Source organism: Cervus canadensis, chromosome 2 (genome assembly GCF_019320065.1).
Source record: "Cervus canadensis isolate Bull #8, Minnesota chromosome 2, ASM1932006v1, whole genome shotgun sequence".
NCBI lineage: Eukaryota > Metazoa > Chordata > Mammalia > Artiodactyla > Cervidae > Cervus > Cervus canadensis.
Window position 1 is genome coordinate 97,325,174 of NC_057387.1, and position 21,180 is coordinate 97,346,353.

The 21,180-nt window shown below is 50.5% G+C and overlaps 1 protein-coding gene across 2 annotated transcripts in view; it reads right to left on the reverse strand.

The window, feature by feature from the left end:
- SZT2 (SZT2 subunit of KICSTOR complex) overlaps positions 1–21,180 on the reverse strand; it is a 52,311-nt gene that overhangs the window by 23,741 nt on the left and 7,390 nt on the right. For both annotated transcript variants that reach the window (XR_006268177.1, XM_043461617.1), the window contains exons 2-22: positions 15,377–15,502; positions 14,901–15,074; positions 14,434–14,604; positions 10,688–10,819; positions 9,778–9,919; positions 9,264–9,370; positions 5,858–6,068; positions 5,471–5,641; positions 4,879–5,113; positions 4,564–4,693; positions 3,509–3,651; positions 3,111–3,263; positions 2,863–2,977; positions 2,434–2,651; positions 2,121–2,336; positions 1,652–1,730; positions 1,354–1,448; positions 922–1,090; positions 638–752; positions 407–520; positions 48–218 (exon numbers count right to left, since the gene is read on the reverse strand). Coding sequence is in view for 1 of the 2 variants with exons in the window: in XM_043461617.1 (XP_043317552.1) it covers positions 48–218; positions 407–520; positions 638–752; positions 922–1,090; positions 1,354–1,448; positions 1,652–1,730; positions 2,121–2,336; positions 2,434–2,651; positions 2,863–2,977; positions 3,111–3,263; positions 3,509–3,651; positions 4,564–4,693; positions 4,879–5,113; positions 5,471–5,641; positions 5,858–6,068; positions 9,264–9,370; positions 9,778–9,919; positions 10,688–10,819; positions 14,434–14,604; positions 14,901–15,074; positions 15,377–15,502 (3,187 nt within the window). In the remaining variant the exon portion in view is untranslated. The remainder of the gene's footprint in view (positions 1–47; positions 219–406; positions 521–637; positions 753–921; positions 1,091–1,353; positions 1,449–1,651; positions 1,731–2,120; positions 2,337–2,433; positions 2,652–2,862; positions 2,978–3,110; positions 3,264–3,508; positions 3,652–4,563; positions 4,694–4,878; positions 5,114–5,470; positions 5,642–5,857; positions 6,069–9,263; positions 9,371–9,777; positions 9,920–10,687; positions 10,820–14,433; positions 14,605–14,900; positions 15,075–15,376; positions 15,503–21,180) is intronic.

Consider the following 21,180-nt stretch of genomic DNA (forward strand, 5'->3'; position numbering starts at 1 on the left):
GGAATCGCTCTGTAGAGTCTGGTACCTGCAAAGAGGCGGGGGCTCACCTGGACTGTGGCAGGTCCGCCGAAGCACCTCGCGCAGGAAGGCGGCCTGGTCGGCAGCGGGCAGCGGGAGCTCCCGGTCACTCAGCTCCTGGCCCAGGCAGCCATGCAGCAGGCACAGCACCATGTCATTGGCGGGACAGGGTCCCTCGACAGGAGGGACGCCTTCTGGCTCTGCCCAACACACACTCCACTCAGCACCCAGGACCTCCTGCTGCCTGGTGTCCCCCGGCTCTGCCCCGGCCAGCCCGGCCCTCCAGCACCCCCCGCCCCATCCCGCTCTGCTCCTTCGCAGACTCATCTGCTCTCTGTGCTCTAATACCCCTTGGCTGGCTAGCCCTCCAGGCACAAGATTCACCCACCTCTGGAAAGCAGGAGGAAGAACATCTGGAGCTGCTGGCACTGAGGCAGCAGTCCCATGAGGTCAAAACGGAAAGGGATCTCGTGGACACAGGCGTCTCTTCCCTGGTCCAACCCTGGGAGGGTAGTGGGTAGGGGGAAGACAATAGCGCGGGGAGGCCTGGAGTCCCCGTCTGCAGCTGGCTTCTCCCCACTTCTCCCCTGCTCCTGCCCAGGGGCCCCTCCCCACTGACCAGCAGAGACTCTCGGCTCCGGGGGCAGGGGACTCCACTCCTTGCTCTGGCAGAGCTGTATCAGGTACTCAAAGCTCAGCATGGAGCCTATGCAGGCAGCATCCCGAGGGTGGAGCTAGGGGAGGAGTAGCAGAGGGAAGGGGTTAACCCCAGCCTCCAGCTCTCAAGGAAGCCCCCACCAACACAGACATTCAGAACACAGAGACTGAGAGGGACCAGGAAGCCATCAGGCTGTGCTACTCCCAGGGGACTAGGGACCGGTGGGGTCTTCCGAGGCCACTCACAGCTCGAGGGATCTCACAGTACGTCAGGTCCTGGAGGTGCCTCCAGCTCTCAGGGCCGGGTCCCACCCGTCCATACTGGGGCTCCACCCACACCTCGGTGACCAGGTTGAGCTCTGAGTCCCCCTCCAGGGCCTCCACCTCCACATCGTTGTCATCATCTGTTGAGAAGCTAAAGGAAGAAGGACTCTAAGCCTGGAAGAAAGGAGAATCCAACCCACCGCCGCCTGGTCGGGAGTCGGTCCATGGAGGGCAGGAAGGCCAGGGCTCACGGGACAGCCACAATTCACACATGGCCTTCTGTCACTGTATCTGCCTGATAAAGTGTCTAAAGACAGCATCCCCTGCCCTGATTTTCAAGGTTGGGAGACAGACCTTCGGGGGCAGAAGGGGGAAGGGGAACTGGAGCAAAGTGGCTCGGGGGTCGGGCCTCACCTGTCCTTGGTGGAGGTTGAATGAGGTGGGAAGAGGATGTACTGGACCACGCACGTGTGCCTCTCTTCGGCCGCAGCCTGCCCCGGGGGCTCGTTCTGGGACAGGAGAGGAGAGTTTGGGCCCGCCCCAGCCCTGGCCCTCAGAACTTCAGGCCCCTTGCCACACTGTCCTGGGATCGGCCTCAGGCCACAGGGTCCCAGTGAGGCAGTGTTTCCATCAGCCCCAATCCCGCTCACAGGCGAGTGCCCTGGGATGATGATGGACCTTGGTGGGAGGGGTCATGAGGGATGGCACGTACCTGAATTGGGAGCTCCAGGACCATGGTGATGATGCCTTCCCCACTGCAGGCGAAGTGGAACCCTTCTGAAAGCCGGACTCTGAGGCCCCGCAGAAGCAGCAGTGGGACGGGATGAGATGGGAGAGACACTCAGCGTACAACCCCTGGCCTCCGATGCCACTTAGACGCCCACTTTCCAGCAGCCATCCAGGCAGACTTGTCTGCTGGTGGCCCTGCTCAAACCACTGGTCCCTCAGGGGCGGCAGGTCCAATGAGAACCAGAGGCCAAAATCACCAAGTTGTGGGGAAAGGTGGTGGGTAGGGGAGCAGCACGCATGCTCTGTGCTGGCTCCTCTGCAGAGCTGGGGCCTCAGAGATGAGGGCAGAGGGAGGGGCCGTGTCTGGCTTAGGCATTCTACCAGCATCCAAGCCCAGCGTTGACGCTTGTTCCCTCCCTGCCCCCAGTGGCCCGGTAGGCTGAGTGACGTACTCAGTGAGGATGGAAAGGAGCTGGGCAATGGCGCTGAGCGGCAGCGCAGGGGCCAGTCCTGATGGGACGCTCCAGAGCCAGCGCTGGTGGTACAGGTAGCGGGACAGTGACGCCAGGCTAGAAGAGGCTGAGCGGCCCGACACCAAGGGCAGCGGCCCCGGTGGCTCCAGGGTCAGCAAGAAGGGTGCCCGGTAGTCCAGGGGCAGCTTCTCATACCTGGGGAACGAGGGCAAATCCCAGCTGACCTCTACGCATGCCCAGATCAGCTGCGGCCCCCACGTGTTCCTGGCCCGCCCTCACCCCCTCTACCAACCTGATGAGCAGCTTGTCCAGTGGCTTATGCAGGACCACAAGGCAGGGCCGGTCAGACAGGGCCTGCTGTGGCCCCAGCGTTGGCGGGGACTTGGAGGGAGAGCTGCCCCCACCGGTGCCCCCCAGCCCTTTTCGTTTCACCTTGGGAGTCGGCTCCTTGCTTTGAACCCGGTGGGGGAAACGCAGGCGAAGGATTTCTTCCCGCAAGTCCGACACAATCTGAGGGGAAACTGTGATCACACCTTCCTGCTCCCATCTCCTACGGACATGCAGAAGGGGTCCCCAGACGAGGTGGGAGAGCCTGGTGCCCCATGGCTTATTGGTCTGAGGGGCTCCTCCTTCGACTGGCCCCGGGAGTGCTGGGGAGAAGGAGCCAGTCGACACTCCAGGGGTCGTGGGTCGTCATGGAGTGAGCTGGGGCCCCGCTCACCTTGTGCCGAGCCTGTGCTGGCGTGCCGATGGGGAAACCCAGGCGGAGCACCATACACGGGGCCTTGGAGATGATGCGGACCATGTAGAAGGAGGACGGGGGCTGGTCTGGGGCACTGGGGAGAAACGGAGGGACCGTGAGCAGCCCTTGGCTGGGAGAAGAAGGGTTTAGGAGGAAGGAGGGAGAGGGTCTGGGGTGAGAGGAAGAGACACAGAATGAGGGGGAGGAGGGAACATCACCGTGCCCACCTGGAGAGCAGCTTCACGTAGGAATAGCCCTCGACTAGCACGAAGCTGCTCCAGTCACGGAGCAGGGAGGTCAGCGAGGAGTGCGAGATCCTACACTGGACGGTGCTGAAGCGGCCGTTGCTGCCCGGGGTGTGCAGGTGCTTGGGGATCGGCCTGGGAAGAGGGTGTGCGGTGAGTGCAGCCCTCCCGGCCCCAGGCGTGGGGGAGAGGGACAGGTTCTCTCTTCCAGGCCCTGTCTGAGGGTCTGGAGGCTCAAGAGCAGGAGGGCTAGGATGGGTTGGAGCTTTCCTTGGCCAAGGTTGGTACGGGCTCACCCACTGCCTCCCCTCCCCATCACTCCATGTCCCTCCCGCCCCCCGCTCCTCCACCTGGGCTGTGGCCCGACAAGGGACACCCACGTGTCATGCTCCAGGATGAGCACCAGGCGGTGCATGTGCAGCCAGCGCTGCCACGAGTTAGCATCCATGGACAGCACCGGCTTCCAATAGGCAGCAAACTGGGCATGGGAAGAGTCGGAGCCACTGTGCTGAAGTGAGAGCACCTGGGGGCAGGAAGAGCTCGTGAATAACCTCTGCACAGCATCGGAGCCTGGGGTGAGGGGGGCGGGGTCAGAGGCGGCAGTGGTGTAAGGCTAAAGAAACCTTCGGCCCAGCCTGGGACAGAGGCAGAAACTGCCTCCAATACCAAGGCTAGGTCAGGGGTCCCCAAACTCTAGCATCTCATGCCTAATGGTCTGAGCTGGAAATGCTGAAATAATAGTAAGAAATAAAATGCACAATAAATGTAGTGCACTTTAATCATTCCAAAACGACTCCCTCAAACCCTGGTCTATGGATAAATTGTCTTCCACAAAGCCAGTCCCTGGTGCCAAAAAGGCTGGGGGACCACTGGCTAGATTAAGACAAATGAGCCCAGGGACAGGCCACGTGGCCTCTTAAAGCTGAATCCAGACACAGGATGGAACTTCCATCACTGACTTTGGAGAAAAGCCTCTGAGTGATGGCAGGACCTCAGGAATGAGGCTATTATTCACTGGAATAAGCCCCCAGCCCCTCAGTGGTAGGCTGATGCCTGGGGCCAAGTGTGGAGAAACCAAAGGACAAATGAAAACACAGTCCTTGAGAAGCACAGCAGTCAGTGGTTGGCTGAAAATGCGGGGGAGGCTGGAGGATGCCATGTGGAGATGGTGAGAGGGCTTGCAGCTGGCTGGGAGACCACTACCAAGACATTCTGCATTGACCTTTGACTCCAATGATCTGTTGAGGGCCACCTTTCTCTAGAGACTCTTTCCTCCCCTGGGAGGGGTGGGGGTGGGGAGGAGGGAGCTCTGAAGGCTAAAGTTCAGGGTCCTGGTTTGGGGGCCTCAGATTTGAGAGGTGAGGAAAACGAATGTGGTTCTGGGCTCCAGAGGGTGAGCACAGGACAGGGAGAATGCACGTCAGGGCCCCCTCACCGGGGTGGTGGAGCCGGGTGGGATGTAGAAGAGAGGCACTCCGCTCTTGGTGCTGTCGGGCAGTGTGAAGTGTTCTGGGACAGAGGAGAAGGACTGCAGGTGGGCAAGCATCTGGTCCGTCTGGTTAATGCTGCAGAGCAAGGGCCACCCTGAGCCTCCCTGGGCTCTGGGGAGTCAGGGGAGGAGAGCCCCAGGGGCACATGGGAGTCTGGACACAAGCCCCTAGTGCTCAGGGTGACTCTCTCCAACCCCCGCTTTCACATCCGTCCCCCCACACAAGTGGGACCTCTGTCACTGAGCGGTGACCTTGCTTACCTCTGCAGCGTGTTCCAGAACCGCCGGATAACGTGGGTCCGATACAGTGAGCGAATGGGCTGTCTCAGCGCACAGGACACGTCATGCAGGATGTCATAACCGCCTTCCATTGTCACTTCCACCCGGGTGCCTCGAGGGCCCTCAGGCTCCAGGGGCCAGGGTGCAGTAGCCACGTACTCAATGCGCATGTTGTGTTTCCACAGCAGCACCAGCTTCACCTCCAGCTGGGACCCGCCTTCAGGGGAAGCAGGAGGGGAGGAGGGCCTGGGACTGAGTCCTGTCCGCAACCTCCACCTACCGCATGGAACTCTAGCCTGGCCAAAGGTTCCAAGCCTGGTTCCACAGAGTGCAGGGCCACAGCCTGCCAACTGACACAAACTGAGGTTTGCAGGCAAAATCTGAAAATAAAGCTAAGTCCAGGACACTACACCACTCTCAGCTGACTCACCTGGAACAGAAGGAGATGGAACTGGGAAGCTAAATGCTAAGAGCAGGAAGCCCCGCTCAACGGACAGGCAGAGTCTGCCACACGGGGTGCACGGGGTCTCCCGCTCTGCTTAGATGAGTGGGACAAGCAGGGCCTACTCCTCACCTTTGGCCAGGGTGACCTCCCGGACACTGTAGCCCTCTCGAAGCCGCACAGACACGGTGCTGACCAAGTCAGCTGGCACCTCCTTCTCAGTGTGCTTTTTCCGGCGCAGGGCCAAGGCAGGGTTGCTGCTTGCGGAGACCAGGTGCTCATTAAACAGGCGGTGCTGAGAGCCTAGGGGCCGGGTGAGGGCGGGGCAGGGGACAATGTTATCTGTCAGCTGAAGGAGGGACGGGAGACGTTCCACACTGAATCATGGGAGAGAACGGGGCAAAGTCGTCAGCCCAGCTACACTGCCTGGGGATCCCAGCCCTAGACAGATCCCTGTATCATCTCTGGGTCCACACTAGGGTCCCCCAGTTCCCATGCCTGCCCCAGTCTGCCCCTCACCGCAGTAATATTCAGGGTTCAGGGCTTCTCCGCTGCGCAGGAAGGAGTAGAGGAGAAATGCCCGGTGGTAGACAGTCAGACCCAGGTTGCCTGGTTCGGGCTCAGGACAAGTGGACAGGTAGGAGCCGAATGTTGCCATGGCGATAAACTTCATCAATTCCACATTGGGTACGTGGCCAAAACTGCAGTCGTAAGAGTAAACTCCTCCCACCTGAAGAAAGTGAGCAAGTAGAGACCTAGCTCCAAGAGAGGCAACGGAGAAGAAAGTACAAGAAGAGACTGGGCTGGGTGGCAGCTCCTGTCCCTGGCCTGCATAGCTGCAGCTTTCCTTCTCTGAGCCCTTCTGTCTGAAGCCAATGCCAGCTGGCCACACCCCTCTCGCCCCACATCAAATACCAGCCTGACCCCATTCACTAAGATTTTGGCCAATGGTTCACCAAATTCCTATCATCATCTCAAGACTGCAGTGCCTGACAAGGCACTTCTCAAACTTTAGGGTGCACACAAAACACCTGAGGTCTGGGGTGAGGGGGCCTAAGATTTTGCATTTCTAACAAGCTCCCTGGCAAGACCAAGGCTGCTGGTCTGTGGACCGTAGTTTGAGCACTAAACCCACAGATCAGAGATTGGCAAACCATATACAACCTGTGGTCAAATTTAGCCTACCATCTATTTTTGTAAATAAACTTTTATTGGAACACAGCATGCCCATTCATCTTCCTACTGTCCATGCCTGCTTTCAGGCTAGAGAGCACAGCTGAGTAGCTGGGACAACCATATGGCCCACAAAGCTTAAAATGTTTACTAGTTGGTCCCTTGGAGGTATACTCTAGAATTCAGCAGTCCCCAACATTTTTGGCATCAGTGACCATTTTGTGGAAGACAATTATCCCATGAACCAGGGTTGAGGGGGATGGTTTCAGGATGATTCAACTGTATTACATTTTCTGTGCAAGTTATTTCTATTATTATTACATCAGCTCCACCTCAGATCATCAGGCTTTAGAGATCAGAGGTGGGGATACCTACAGATGGTTCATTCAATTCCCTGGCCACTCAGCTCCTTAACCCTCATCTCCAAGAACTTTACTCCACTCACCTGCCCCCTAGCTACACACTGGCCCCTGGCTTCATCTTGAACTACTTCCTCTTTGTGAACTCAATTGCTACATCCCTGATTACACGTAACTCTGTCCCATTTTTAAGTTCCTTTCATCCTCCTCCTCCTGCTGCTCTCTGATCCCATTAAGACTCCCAGGCCTTGAACCTTTGCTCTTTTCAAATCTATCCACGTCCTCCTGGCCCTCTTTTCTCAACCCAGCCTGGATCCCATGTTCAAGCAACTTCTTATGCAACATTCTCAACTCCCAAGCCCTCCTTACCTTTTTTCTGCTTCCACCTGGAAACCCCAACTAGGATCACAAGCTCTATACCCAGATCCCAAATGAGATCTTAGTGGATCCCAAATGGAAGAAAAACTGCATAGTTGTGTAGGGGATGCCACATCAAAACGTATGACACCCAATCTAGCTGGTCCTTCAGGCCAGTCTTCAGCGTCACTCCTCCTTCCCAGCTCTGCCTCCCTCCCTCCCAGTACAGGTCTTCACTTCTATCCTAATCTCAGAGAAGGAAGGACACTCTTCTGTTCCAAGAATCCCTCAGTTTGTTTTTTGAGCCAACGCCCTCCTGTTAATTTAAGGGACTTCACTCCATCCAGCTTCCTTTCCTTTATTTTCAAACTCTGCTCCACCATGGCCTTTTGGAAACATGAAGTCTCTAGCTTAAAACACAAATCAGAACACCCTTCTCTTTCCACCCTATCCTCCCCTCAGGCTGCCGTACTCTCTCTTGAGTACGCTTGCTCCTCCCTAGATCTGAACAACCAGATTCCACCTGTCAACACTTGTCTCTACATCCTTCCCTTCTATCCACTCTTCCATGCACTGCAATCATTTCTCTCACCGCCTCTTGACTGTAATAGCCTCAAAAAAAAAAAATTTCCATAACCTCCTAATCGCCAAACCCAAAGGGCACTTTTCATTTCTCACTATACATGATCTCTCTACTGCCTCTCATGCTGTGAAGTACTCCTTTTCCCCCCAAAACCCTGAAATTCTTGACACCAGAGCCTTCTGGTTTTTGTCTGATTATTTCCTCTTCATTCTTTGCTGGGCCCCCTTTCTGTGAAAGATCTTTAAACCCCAGTAGCCCCCAAGTTTTTTGGGGACCCTCATCTATTCTCAAATGCCATGTGTAGGCTGCCCAAATCCTAACTACCTCTCAATTAGTGTGGACTCCTGAGTATCTGATCTGCATGTCTGATTGCTAACTGCTACGAATAGCAGTCATTTACTATGTAATTCTGCACTATGCTAAACCCTTCAAATGCATCACCTCACCCACTGAGGAAGGTGCTATTACAATCTCCGTTTACAAATGAATCCACCCAAGAAGTGAAGTGATGTGTCCACATCACACAGCCAGTAAGTGGAGCCAGGATTCTGGCCAGGCATGCCTAACCCCAAAGGTGATACAGAGGCACCTGGAACAATGTGCACACGCCTGGATTCATCGTCCTGTCCTCACCCCACCCCAACTGCTGCTCTCTGCTGACTCTGCCGGCTCCCACTCATCAGTGAGGTCAGAAACCTGGAGACACCCTTAGCCCCTTCTTCTTGTTCACCCCTCACATCTCGCTAATCATAAGTCATGTTGATGCCGCCCATTCATTTCCTTAATGCTACCCCCTTTCTCTCTTACCCTGAATTCCCCAAATGTAAGTCCTGCTCCTCTCACCTGAGCACTGCAATTAATCGCCTCCCTGCCTCCACTCTTGTCCTGCCCCCAGCAATGAGTGACATTTATAAAACATAAACCCAGTAAGTGACTTTCCTTCCCTCTATCAGCATCACCCACACAACTATGCTGGAACTCCTAACACAGCAGAAGCACCTTTCCACTCTCTGGCCTGTGCCTACCCTCCAGCTTTGTTTTCCACAGCTCTCTGCCTGTCAATCCAAACTGGCTGCAGGCCCCTAAATATACTCCCTCCCTCCTCTGCTTAAGCTAGTTTGAGCTGGGTTTTCTGACCCTTGCAACCGAAACAGGAATAACTAATCTAATGAGGAAGGTGGGACTGGAATTGACTGCCAGACAGCAAATTCTGCATTCTTCTTACTATAACATGCTGTCTCTCACATCCTAAGGAAAGAACAGAGATGAGAATCCTCTCCCACCACTTTTCTATCCTGTTCTAGACATGATGCTCCCTCCCCATCCCCACCATCCCTCCAGAACTATGTTATTGGCTTTACCTGGGAAACCAGTGCCTACAAGAAAGTAACCAGCCACATTTCACCTTGTAAGGTTTGATACTTTCCTCTCCTCCTTCCCAGAAAGTCATTACCTGCACAAAAGAACAGGCTACAGTGCCACTGCGAAGCTGATTCAGCAGCGTCTCACAAACAGCAACATCGGGGACACTGGTCACTCCATCCGTGATTACAATGATACCTAGAGCAGGAAGCATCAGACTCAGACCTGGGGGCCCTCCAGATCAGTCACAGGGAGGCACCTGAGGGACAGGACCTCGGTGTCCACCAACCACTGTGTTTTATAATCCTCCAATGCCTTTCTTTCTCCCCTTCCCTCCTGCTCCAACCTCTCAAGGGCTGGGTCCCAACCTTCCTTCCAAGTGGTGATCTTGGAGCCCTGCTCCTTCCCACCAGGGTCCCTGCTGGTTGTCAGAGCTGGGGGTACTCGAGATACATACTACCGAACACTTACCTTTCACAAACAAGGAAACAGACACGCTTCCCTGGGGCCCACCAATCCTCTGGAACGTCTATCTTTGCTGATAATACCACCCACCCTTCCTGTACCCTACTTTTCCCAATCTCACCAACATTCCTCCCACTGACCTGCACTGGAGTTGGAGGGCAGCAGCTGCAGCGCCAGGATGCCCTGACGAATCATACTGACCAGTCCAAGATCAGCTGTCACCATGGAAACGCCCACTTTCCGGCCTGAGGGCTCCCCTGAGTCTGGGGACTGGTCCTCTGCCTGGCCCAAGTTACAGAAAAGATTGAATGGGACAGATGTCACTGCTGCCTCATCCACAGCAAAGCCAGAATTGATAGTCCAGCATTGCCCAGGCCAGACAGGCCTAATCCTATGAGCATTCCAATCCCCCTACTGTGTGGCCAAGTCCTAACTATGCTCCTTCCCCTGCTGTGTGCTCGGAGGCCGATCCTCAGATGGGCAGGGCGTCCAGCACCAGGTGAAGCACCACACTGTCCTGGAGCAGGCCTTCCCCACCTTTTGCCAGTTGAGGCCCCCTTTCCATAATCTTCCATTGCCATTATGAGATATATTAACACATCAATCAGATTAAGTCTTCAGACAGACAGACCTACCATCTGCCTGGTTACTTCTCAGATATCTAAAAGAACAAGAGAGTGCACGTGGTGAACCCAAGCAGCTTTATCCCAGATTATACAAAATAGTATAAAGCAAGGTCACCCATGATCACCTTCTCAGATCCACTGGGGGAGAAGATTCAGGACTGAAAAAACACAAGCAAACAGCCTCCACATTTTCTCCCAGCAACATGTGTCTTGGGTTGTCTACCTAAGCCCTCTTCCAACAGGGAACCTGTTGTGTGCACTCACTAGCACTTCCTTCCTTGGTGCCCTCTGCCCCTGGCTTTCAGCCCCTTTTTTCTGCTGTCTTTTCCCTCTAGGACATTTGGGCTTGTCCTTCCTCTGTCCCCTCTGTCCCTTAACAGCACCTCCTTCTAGGCGGCCTCTACCTGCTTTCTCTCCCACATACCTGGCTCTGGGGGTCGTACTGCTGCTGTAGCATGGTGGCCACCTTATCCTCAAAGAGACAGAGCTGCGCGTACACCTGCTGCAAGAACACCTCCCGCTGGGAAGGGTCCAAAAGGCAGCCCTGCACCAGCACCTGAGAAGCACAAGGGGAAGGGCGAGACATGAAGGGCAGGGGGACACTGGGCAGTACCCCTCTGGTCTCCCTATTTATTCGCCACACTGGGCTGCCCCAAGCTCCCGCATGGGGGCGCCACTAACATCTTCCAGTTTCCTCCATCTTGGCCTCCAGGACATTGTCTACAAGCTGCCCTATCTGGCCAGGAAAAGCCTTTTGACTCATGTGTTCTTATTCTTGTTGATTTCCAAGCACTGCACACAGAAGCTGCTCTGGATCTTTTCTCTTTCTTAAGCTTAGAATCTTATTCCCCCAACAAGTGTTCCTTCTTTCTCTTTACCTTAGGCAGATAACTCCCACCCACCATTTTCACAGAGAAAGGAAACTAGTCAACAGGAACTCCCCACTCACCCTAACCTTCAGGGTGTACTACTCTCTAACCCACCGAAAATGCCCTCAGCATTTGGCAGTCATTTGGATCTACCTGCATTCTTGTTCTTCCTTTCAGGCTCTGAAGAAAAGATTCCTCTTCCTCTTTTTTCTCCCCAAAGCTAATATTTCCATCTAATCTTGGATCTTTTGTCTCTAACATCTTGGTTCTCTCTCCATGGGGTTTCCTTCCTTCTACTTTCAACATGAGTAAGTTCTCCCATCCTAAAAATTTTATACAGACCTGGTAGCCCCTGTGGTGGCCCTTGGGATCTCTCCTCTCTCCCTGTTCTCATCAGACTCCTACAATCTGCCCACTTCTCCCCAACACCTGCCCTCCCCGCCCAACAGCTACTTCTTCACTCTCTATTCAGAACTGGGCCAGTGGGTGGGGACAGCCAGAAGAGGGCAGAGTGGGACTTTGGACTACTAAAGGCCTGACTGAGAAGAGGAAGACTGGGAACCGGGGCTGTGAAAAGATGAGAAGGATGTTCAGAGGTGTATTGTTCAGAAGAGGGAAAACTGGGTCAACCTAAGGGTCCAACAATAAAGGTTTGGCTAAATATATAATGACAAAAACACAAAATGACAAAAATATTAAGAGAAGAAGTCATTTAAAACTGTGTTTTCAAAAAATATTTAGTGATGTGGAAAAAATGCCCATATCATATGTTAAAAGAGCAGAAGGTAGGACTGGCTGTTTGGAATAAGTTTGATGTTTCTTCTGTCTCTGGACTGAGGAGTGGTGATGAGGGAAATAAACGCATACTCAAAGAGAAGAAAGACATTCCATAACATGTCAAAAATAGCTATTTCTGGGAGGTATATTATGAGCAAGTTCTGTAGGTTTCTTTTTTTTTTAATATTTTATATATTTCCCAATCTCCTTCAAAGGGCATATAGTATAAACGTGACAACTTTTTGTTTTGAAAAACAGCAGGATGCATCTTGAGGAAGTTGTCTCACTTCTTAGCTTACTTAGCGACAAGTAGCCCTGGAGGCTTACCTAAGTTCTCAGTCCTGTCTCCTCCACAGTGGCTGTCCTTGTTCAGAACTCACCTCCTCTGCCATGCTGCAATAATCTTCCACCTCTTCTCCCTAGTCCAGGATTTGCCCCCAATTCTTCTCACTGGCCACAAACAACTGTCATCTTCCTAATGTACACCTCTGATCCTGTCACTGACATTCCAAACCCCCAACAGTTCTCTACTACCTGTGACTAATAATTTCAGTAGCTAACATTTGCACGTTTTCTATGTGACAGGCACTGTTTTATTAATAAATGCTTGACATGTATTAATTCAATCACCACGTAATATTGGTGACATCCCCATTTTGGAGAAAAGACCCAGATGCACAGAGAGGTTAAGTAACTTGCATAAAAGCACAAAGCTGGTAAGGGGTACAGCCGGGAAGCACATGAGGCACATGAGGCACATGGAGATACAGATGTTCTTTACCACTAAACTCCCCTGCAGAATAAAGTGCAAGTTCTTAGCCATGACATCCAAGGTGTTTCATAATTCTGTCCCCGCTTATCTCTCTAGTCTCCCCTTTACTACCCTCCTAACTTCTCCCAGAGAAGGCAATGGCACCCCACTCCAGTACTCTTGCCTGGAAAATCCCATGGGCAGAGGAGCCTGGTGGGCTGCAGTCCACGCAGTCTTGAAGAGTCAGACACGACTGAGCGACTTCACTTTCACTTTTCACTTTCATGCATTGGAGAAGGAAACGGCAACCCACTCCAGAGCTCTTGCCTGGAGAATCCCAGGGACGGCGGAGCCTGGTGGGCTGCCGTCTATGGGGTCACACAGAGTCGGACATGACTGAAGCGACTTAGCAGCAGCAGCAGCAGCAACCCTCCCATCACTCAATCTTCATTGTGTCCAGCTGAGTAACATGCAGCTCCCTAGAACCCCTGTGACTGACAGCACAGTTTCACAGCTCTATGTCTTTGCTTCTGCCGGCCACTCTGCCTGGAAAGCCCATTTCCTCTGTTTTAAATAATTAACATCAATTCATCCTTCAAGACTCAGTTCAAATGTCTTGGTCCAAAAGTTTCTCCTGCTGCTACTCCAGGTTGGCTAGGTGCTCCCACAGCACCTGAGTCATAACTTATCAGTGCCCTTATCACTTTCAACTGAAATTACCTCCTTCAATATCTGTCTCCCTCACTAAGCTCTCAACCCCTCCCAGTAGGACAGGAACAGTGTCTGATTCATCCAGGACCTAGCCCAGGCCTGGCATCGATCCGGCTTCACTAAGTGTTTGTCGAAGTGAACCAAGTGTTGTGTGATTACCTAACATCTAAACTTTTCTCACCTTGACCGTGAGCACCTGCAAAGCCTGATCTCTGTCTGGGGATGTAGTCTACCACCAGCAGTCCTAACACCAGCACTAGGAGAACACTTTAATCTTGGGAAGAGGGCTGGGATCCAGGCATGTACCAAATGCCATGTGCATATTTCAGCCCCTCAGATGCTGTTTCTTGCATCCCCTCTCTCAAAGCCAGTTTGATAGCTAAGTCAACAATGCAGCCATCAGGGACTGTTTCAGGGTAAGCCCCTACCAATGAGTTAAGGGTGGTTATAAGCAGATGAGGGGAAACTGGGCCAATACTTATCTAAGCCCAAAACAGATATTCCAGTAACAGACTTGGCCATTCTCCAAAAGGAGTGCCTTCTGACAGCCTGCCTGGGTGTTGGATAAGCCTGTAATTATCTGTATGGTCAGCATTAACACCCGACAGTTCTCAGGGCTCCAGGAGAAAAATGACCCTCCTCTCTCCTTGGAAGAAATTATGTTTCTGGGTCTTTGTTATATTTCAAAACCACAAAACTGTCCCCAAAGACCGTCTCCTAGAGACAGTGCAAGGAGTTAGGACAGTATCAAGCCTTCTGATGGAACTGAAAGGGGCAGGGGAGAGAAGAAAGACATTCAGGAGCAGAACCAGAGACTTATAGGAGCAATGAGAGAGGCATTTGTCCAGTCAGTGCCAACTCACCTGATGCTTATGGGAAGGCCCTTTAAGGCTAGAGCAATAGACACTTTAAAGAGGAGAGAGACTTGCAGAGATGACTAGGAACAGGTTTGAGGAGAGCTGGAGACTTTGAGCATGGAGAGTAGAGATAGGATAAGGACTTGGTCAGTGGACTACCCAAAATTAGGTCTGAGGATACAGACATGGAGAAAGGATGCAATACCTGATGGGACTGCAGGCCAATGATGGAGGAGTAGGCCTGGATAGTGACGTAGATCTCAGGCTGGAAGTCGATACAAGATCCAGGCACTCGGAAAGGCCGGAGCAGCCCGCCTAGGCAGCGGGAGAGGGCATGGAAAACTTCATCAAACAAGATCTCCCCTGTGGAATCATCCTGAGGGCAATGCAAAGAAAGGTGTCTCAAGGGTAACCAAACACAGCCCCGAGCAGAGGGCAGGTATAAGCAGCTTCCGCGGTTGAGATTCTTAAGGTTGATCATACCCCCCAACACAGTGCACAGATGAGATGGGCTCTGTCTTCAAACACCCACCATTCCTTCACAAACCTGTCTCCTTTCCACAGTGGTACCACTGTGGGATCATTCTTCACTTATCTCAGGCTGCCTCTTCTTACTCCTCACTTCCTACCCAATCCTTTCTTCCCACTGCCTCCCCTCAACCAACCCCTTACCACAATGCCAGTAGATGGGCTGAGGTCCAGCTCAATGACAAACCGATACTGCCAGGCCAGGAAGGTGACCCGGGTGGATGGTACAAGGAGGAAGGGCCTGGGGACCACTGGCTCATCTGGCTGCCACCCAGGAGGCAGGACGCTGAGGACTTCCAGCTCCTGCTCAGACTGAAGCTGATGATGGAGAGAAGAGGGAAGAGTAAGGGAAGTCACCCCTTTCTCTCCAGGACCTGACTTCCAGACCCAGAATGACACACCACTGGCTCTACTTCCCACAACCCACCCAAGTACTTATCCAAGATGGAAAAATGACTAGACAAAATTTCCCCTGTGAAATATTGTGGGCAAAGTCACTTGCCCTTCCTAGAATTGGACCCCTCAAAGTTAGTCTCCCCTCCTGTTTCCAGCACTCTCCTAAAAAAAAAAAACAGGTCCTTGGGGTCAGCCCTCATGTTGTGCATGTTTCTGGGCCTCACCAGCATCTCTTGGGGTGTGGCCTGCACAGTCTGGTGCAGGTGATTGAGGAACCAAGCCAGGCGAACATTTCGGGAGATTCGATAATCCTTTTTCATCAACAGGAACACCTGCCCGGCTTCTTCCACCTAGGGACAAAGAGATATTTAATAAATCTATAAAATTTCGCTAGTCCCAGGGACTTCCCTGGGGTCCAGCAGCTAAGACTCCATGCTCCCCATGCAGGCGGCCTGGGTTTGATCCCTGGTCAAGAACTATGGGCTTGCCAGGTGGCTCTGTGGGTAAAGAATCTGCCTGCAATGCAGGAGACACAGGTTTGATTCCTGGGTCAGGAAGAGCCCCTGGAGGAGGACATTGCAACCCTCTCCAGTGTTCTTGCCAGGAGAATCCCATGGACAGAGGAGTCTGGTAGGCTACAGTCCATGGGGTCACAAAGAATCCGACATGACTGAAGCGACTTAGCATGCACGCAGGGAACTGGATCCCACGCGCCTCAACTAAGGGTTCACGTGCTGTAACTAAATATTCATGGGGCCGCAAATGAGATCTGGCACAGCCAAGTAAGTATTTTTTTAAATCCACTAGTTCCTAGTACATATAGATCACAGTGCAAGTAACTTGTCCAAAAACCTCAGAATCCATTACCGAGAGGCAAGGCAGCAGAGGTGAAATGGTTACCCCCACTTCAGGGCAATGGGCTTCCCAAGGATTCAATTCTCATCTCTTGGTTCCCATTTCTCATCTAAAGACCTCTATGTGGATCAAGTGACCTTTGTACATTTCAATGGATATGTGAGTTTCTCCTATAAATTCTAAGTCCTTTGAGGGCAGGGATTGCATCTTGCTCTATTTTTGTTTTCCCGTGCTTAGCAAATTGCTTAAAACAGAATAGATACTCAATAATGCCTGGCAGTTCCTCCTATTAAGTCTTGACAACAGCAGGTACTGAAAAGCTCTTCACTGGATGAATGGCAAGCCTACTGAAGACCTCAAAGCCCAGCTTCTGTGGGTCACTGTCTCCCTCCCCACCGTTCTCAGCTGTCAACGCTCCAGTTCCTTCCTTCCATTGCCTCACAGGCAGTCGGTTCAACTGTGTCCTAATGACCATCTGTTCCCTTGCCCGTGTCCTCACCTGTCATGACAAAAGCCCAGCCAACTCTTGACTCAGGATGAATTTAACTTTCTTCCTTATCCACACATACACTGCACCAGCTGTATACTCTGACGGAAAGAAACTTCTCACCTTGCCAGTGGTGCCACTTCTAGTGAACATTACCAATCATTTTACCTTTCCCTGGTCAGTAACCTTTCCTTATTCCCCTCAGGTTTTCTGTCAACTCCCATGGTCCCAGCAGATAAACCTGCCTACTGTTTTGCAGGGAAATAAGGGCCAGCTGGCCTGAACTCCCCGATGTTTCCTCAAGGTTAACCCTTATCAGTAACATCCTTTACTCCCTTACTCTTGCCTCAGATGAAAAGATTTCTCTCCTCCTACTTAGACAAACTGTAAATTTCTCTTCCCATGTTCTTCGCGAGGGGGGAAATGCCAGGCTGCGAGGAAGTGAGCAGAAGTCAGTGACATCCTGTTGAGAAATGGGATGTTGAAATGAAGATTTTTTTTTTCTCCAATAATGGGGAAATATCCATGGAGAAGAGATGGGAAAAGTCCTAGAAAAGCAATAATGATGGGTACCTGATGTTGGAGAAGAGTTTGGAGAGCAGAGATGCAACGACTAATGATGAAGAAAGACCTTTCTCTCCAATACAGAAGGCAAGCATAAAGAGATATAGAAACAACGATACACGTACAGGTATGGCTGAGTACTTTCACGGTTCACCTGAAACTACCACATTTTAAATCGGCTATATCCCAAAACAAAATAAAAAGTTTAAAGTTTGGGAAAAGAGATACAAAAAGAGACACCAGAAAATGGCAGGGATGGGAGTAGAAGGAAGAAAGGGGAAGAAACACATATTTGTTGAGTACCTAAAATACATTCAATAGAACACTGTAGAGGTTAAGTATAAGAACTTCAGATTCAGTTCAGCCTCCTATTAGCAGTGAGATTGGGGAAAAAGTACTTAACCTTTGAGTCTGTGTCCTCATTTGTAAAATGGAGATAGTACTGGTATTAGATCCTAATATCAGTATCAATCCTAATATCAATTGAATTGTGCTGTTCTGCAGATGAAGGGGAAACTACACATATGAAGTGCTCAGCATAGTGCATGGCACTTAGTTAGAACACAATAGAAGTTAACTATTACAGGTTATGACCAAGCTCAAAGCTAGGCTGTTTATGTAAGTAACCACATTCAGTCTTCACACAAAACATTTAACAGAAGTAAACGGAGGTTCAAAAAAGTTAGGCGGCTTAGCAGAATTTGTAGTTCAGTTCAGTCACTCAGTCGTGTCCACCTCTTTATGACTCTATGGACTGTAGCATGCCAGGCTTCCCTGTCCATCACCAACTCCCAGAGCTTTCTCAAACTCATGTCCATCAAGTCAGTGAAGCTATCCAACCATCTCATCCTCTGTTGTCCCCTTCTCCTCCTGCCTTCAATCCTTTCAAGCATCAGGGTCTCTTCCAATGATCAGTTCTTCACATCAGGTGGCCAAAGTATTGGAGTTTCAGCATCACTCCTTCCAATGAATATTCAGAGTTGATTTTCTTTAGGATTGACTGGTTTGATCTCCTTGCAGTCCAAGGGACTCTCAAGAGTCTTCTCCAACACCACAGTTCAAAAGCATCAATTCTTCGGTGCTCAGCTTTCTTTATAGTCCACTCTCACATCCATACATGACTACTGGAAAAAGCTTTGACTAGACAGACCTTTGTCAGCAAAGTAATGTCTCTGCTTTTTAATATGCTGTCTAGGTTGGTCATAGCTTTTCTTCTAAGGAGCAAGCGTCTTTTAATTTCATGGCTGCGGTCACCATCTGCAGTGATTTTGGAACCCCCAAAAACTAGACTCTCACTCTATTGTTTCTCCATCTATTTTCCATGAAGTGATGGGACCGGATGCCATGATCTTAGTTTTCTGAATTTTTAAAAAATATTTATTTGGTTGCATTGGGTCTTAGTTGCAGCACACAGGATCTTCAGTCTTCATGGCAGCATGTGGGGTCTAGTTCCTTGACCAGGAATTGAACCCCATGCCCCCTGCATTGGGAGCTCAGAGTCTTAGCCACTGGACCACAGGGAAGTCCCTAGTTTTTTGAATGTTGACCTTCAAGCTAGCTTTTTCACTTTCATCAAGAGGCTCTTTAGTTCTTCTTTGCTTTCTGCCATAAGGGTGGTGTCATCTTCGTATCTGAGGTTATTTACATTTCTCCCAGCAATTTTGATTCCAGCTTGTGCTTTATCCAGCACAGCATTTTGCATGATGTACTCTGCATATCCCAAAGAAAGGCAATGCCAAAGAATGCTTAAACTACTGCACAACTGCACTCATTTCACATGCTAGTAAACTAATGCTCAAAATTCTCCAAGCCAGGCTTCAGCAATACGTGAACCGTGAACTTCCAGATGTTCAAGCTCATCTTAGAAAAGGCAGAGGGACCAGAGATCAAATTGCCAACATCCACTGGATCATTAAAAAAGCAACAGAGTTCCAGAAAATCATGTTTCTGCTTTATTGACTATGCCAAAGCCTTTGATTGTGTGGGTCACAATAAACTGTGGAAAATTCTGAAACAGATGGGAATACCAGACCACCTGACCTGCCTCTTGAGAAATCTGTATGCAGGTCAGGAAGCAACAGTTAGAACTGGACATGGAACAACAGACTGGTTGCAAATAGGAAAAGGAGTACGTCAAGGCTGTATATTGTCACCCTGCTTATTTAACTTATATGCAGAGTACATCATGAGAAATGCTGGGCTGGAGGAAGCACAGGTTGGAATCAAGATTGCCAGGAGAAATATCAATAACCTCAGATATGCAGATTATACCACCCTTATGGCAGAAAGTGAAGAAGAACTAAAGAGCCTCTTTATGAAAGTAAAAGAGGAAAGTGAAAAAGTTGGCTTAAAGCTCAACATTCAGAAAACTAAGATCATGCCATCCAGTCCATCATTTCATGGCAAATAGATGGGGAAACAGTGGCTGACTTTATTTCTCTGGGCTCCAAAATCACTGCAGATGGTGACTGCAGCCATAAAATTAAAAGACGCTTACTCCTTGGAAGGAAAGTTATGACCAACCTAGACAGCACATTAAAAAGCAGAGACATTATCTTGTCAACAAAGGTCTGTCTAGTCGAGGCTATGGTTTTTCCAGTAGTCATGGATGGATGTGAGAGTTGGACTATAAAGAAAGCTGAGCACTGAAAAACTGATGCTTTTGAAGTATGGTGTTGGAGAAGACTCTTGAGAGTCCCTTGGACTGCAAGGAGATCCAACCAGTCCATCCTAAAGGAGATCAGTCCTGGGTGTTCATTGGAAGGACTGATATTGAAGCTGAAACTCCAATACTCTGGCCACCTGATGGGAAGAGCTGACTCATTTGAAAAGACCCTGATGCTGGGAAAGACTGAAGGCAGGAGGAGAAGGGGACGACAGAGAATAAGATGGTTGGATGGCATCACTGACTTAATGGACATGGATTTGGGTGGACTCCAGGAGTTGGTGATGGACAGGGAGGCCTGGCGTGCTGTGGTTCATGGGGTCGCAAAGAGTCGGACACGACTGAGACTTAACTGAACTCTGCATGTAAGTTAAACAAGCAGGGTGACAACATACAGCCTTGACGTACTCCTTTCCCTATTTGGAACCAGTCTGTTGTTCCATGTCCAGTTCTAACTGTTGCTTCTTGACCTGCATACAGATTTCTCAGGGGGCAGGTCAGGTGGTCTGGTATTCCCATCTGTTTCAGAATTTTCCACAGTTTGTTGTGATCCACACAATCAAAGGCTTTGGCATAGTCAATAAAGCAGATGTTTTTCTGGAACTCTGTTGCTTTTTCAGTGATCCAGTGGATGTTGGCAATTTGATCTCTGGTTCCTCTGCCTTTTCTAAATCCAGCTTGAACATCTGGAAGTTCATGGTTCACGTATTGCTGAAGCCTGGCTTGGAGAATTTTGAGCATTACTTTGCTAGCATGTGAGATGAGCGCAATTGTGAAGTAGTTTGAACATTCTTTGGCATTGCCTTTCCTTGGAATTGGAATTAAAACTGACCTTTTCCAGTCCTGTGGCCACTGTTGCGTTTTCCAAATTTGCTGGCATATTGAGTGCAGTGCTTTCACAACATCATCTTTTAGGATTTGAAATAGCTCAGCTAGAATTCCATCACCTCCACTAGCTTTGTTCATAGTGATGCTTCCAAAGGCCCACTTGACTCCACATTCCAGAATGTCTGGCTCTAGATGAGTGATTACATCATCATGACTATCTGGGTCATGAAGATATTTTTGTATAGTTCTTCTGTGTATTCTTGCCACCTCTTCTTAATGTCTTCTGCTGTTGTTAGGTCCATACCATTTCTGTCCTTTATTGAGCCCATCTTTGCATGAAATGTTCCCTTGGTATCTCAGTTTTCTTGAAGAGCTCTCTAGTCTTTCCCATTCCATTGTTTTCCCCTATTTCTTTGCACTGATCACTGAGGAAGGCTTTCTTATCTCTCCTTGCTATTCTTTGGAACTCTGCATTCAAATGGGTGTATCTTTCCTGTTCTTTGCCTTTAGCTTCTCTTCTTTTCTCAGCTATTTTTAAGCCCTCTTCAGACAACCATTTTGCCTTTTTGCATTTCTTTTTCTTGGGGATGGTCTTGATCCCTGTCTCCTGTACAATGTCACGAACCTCC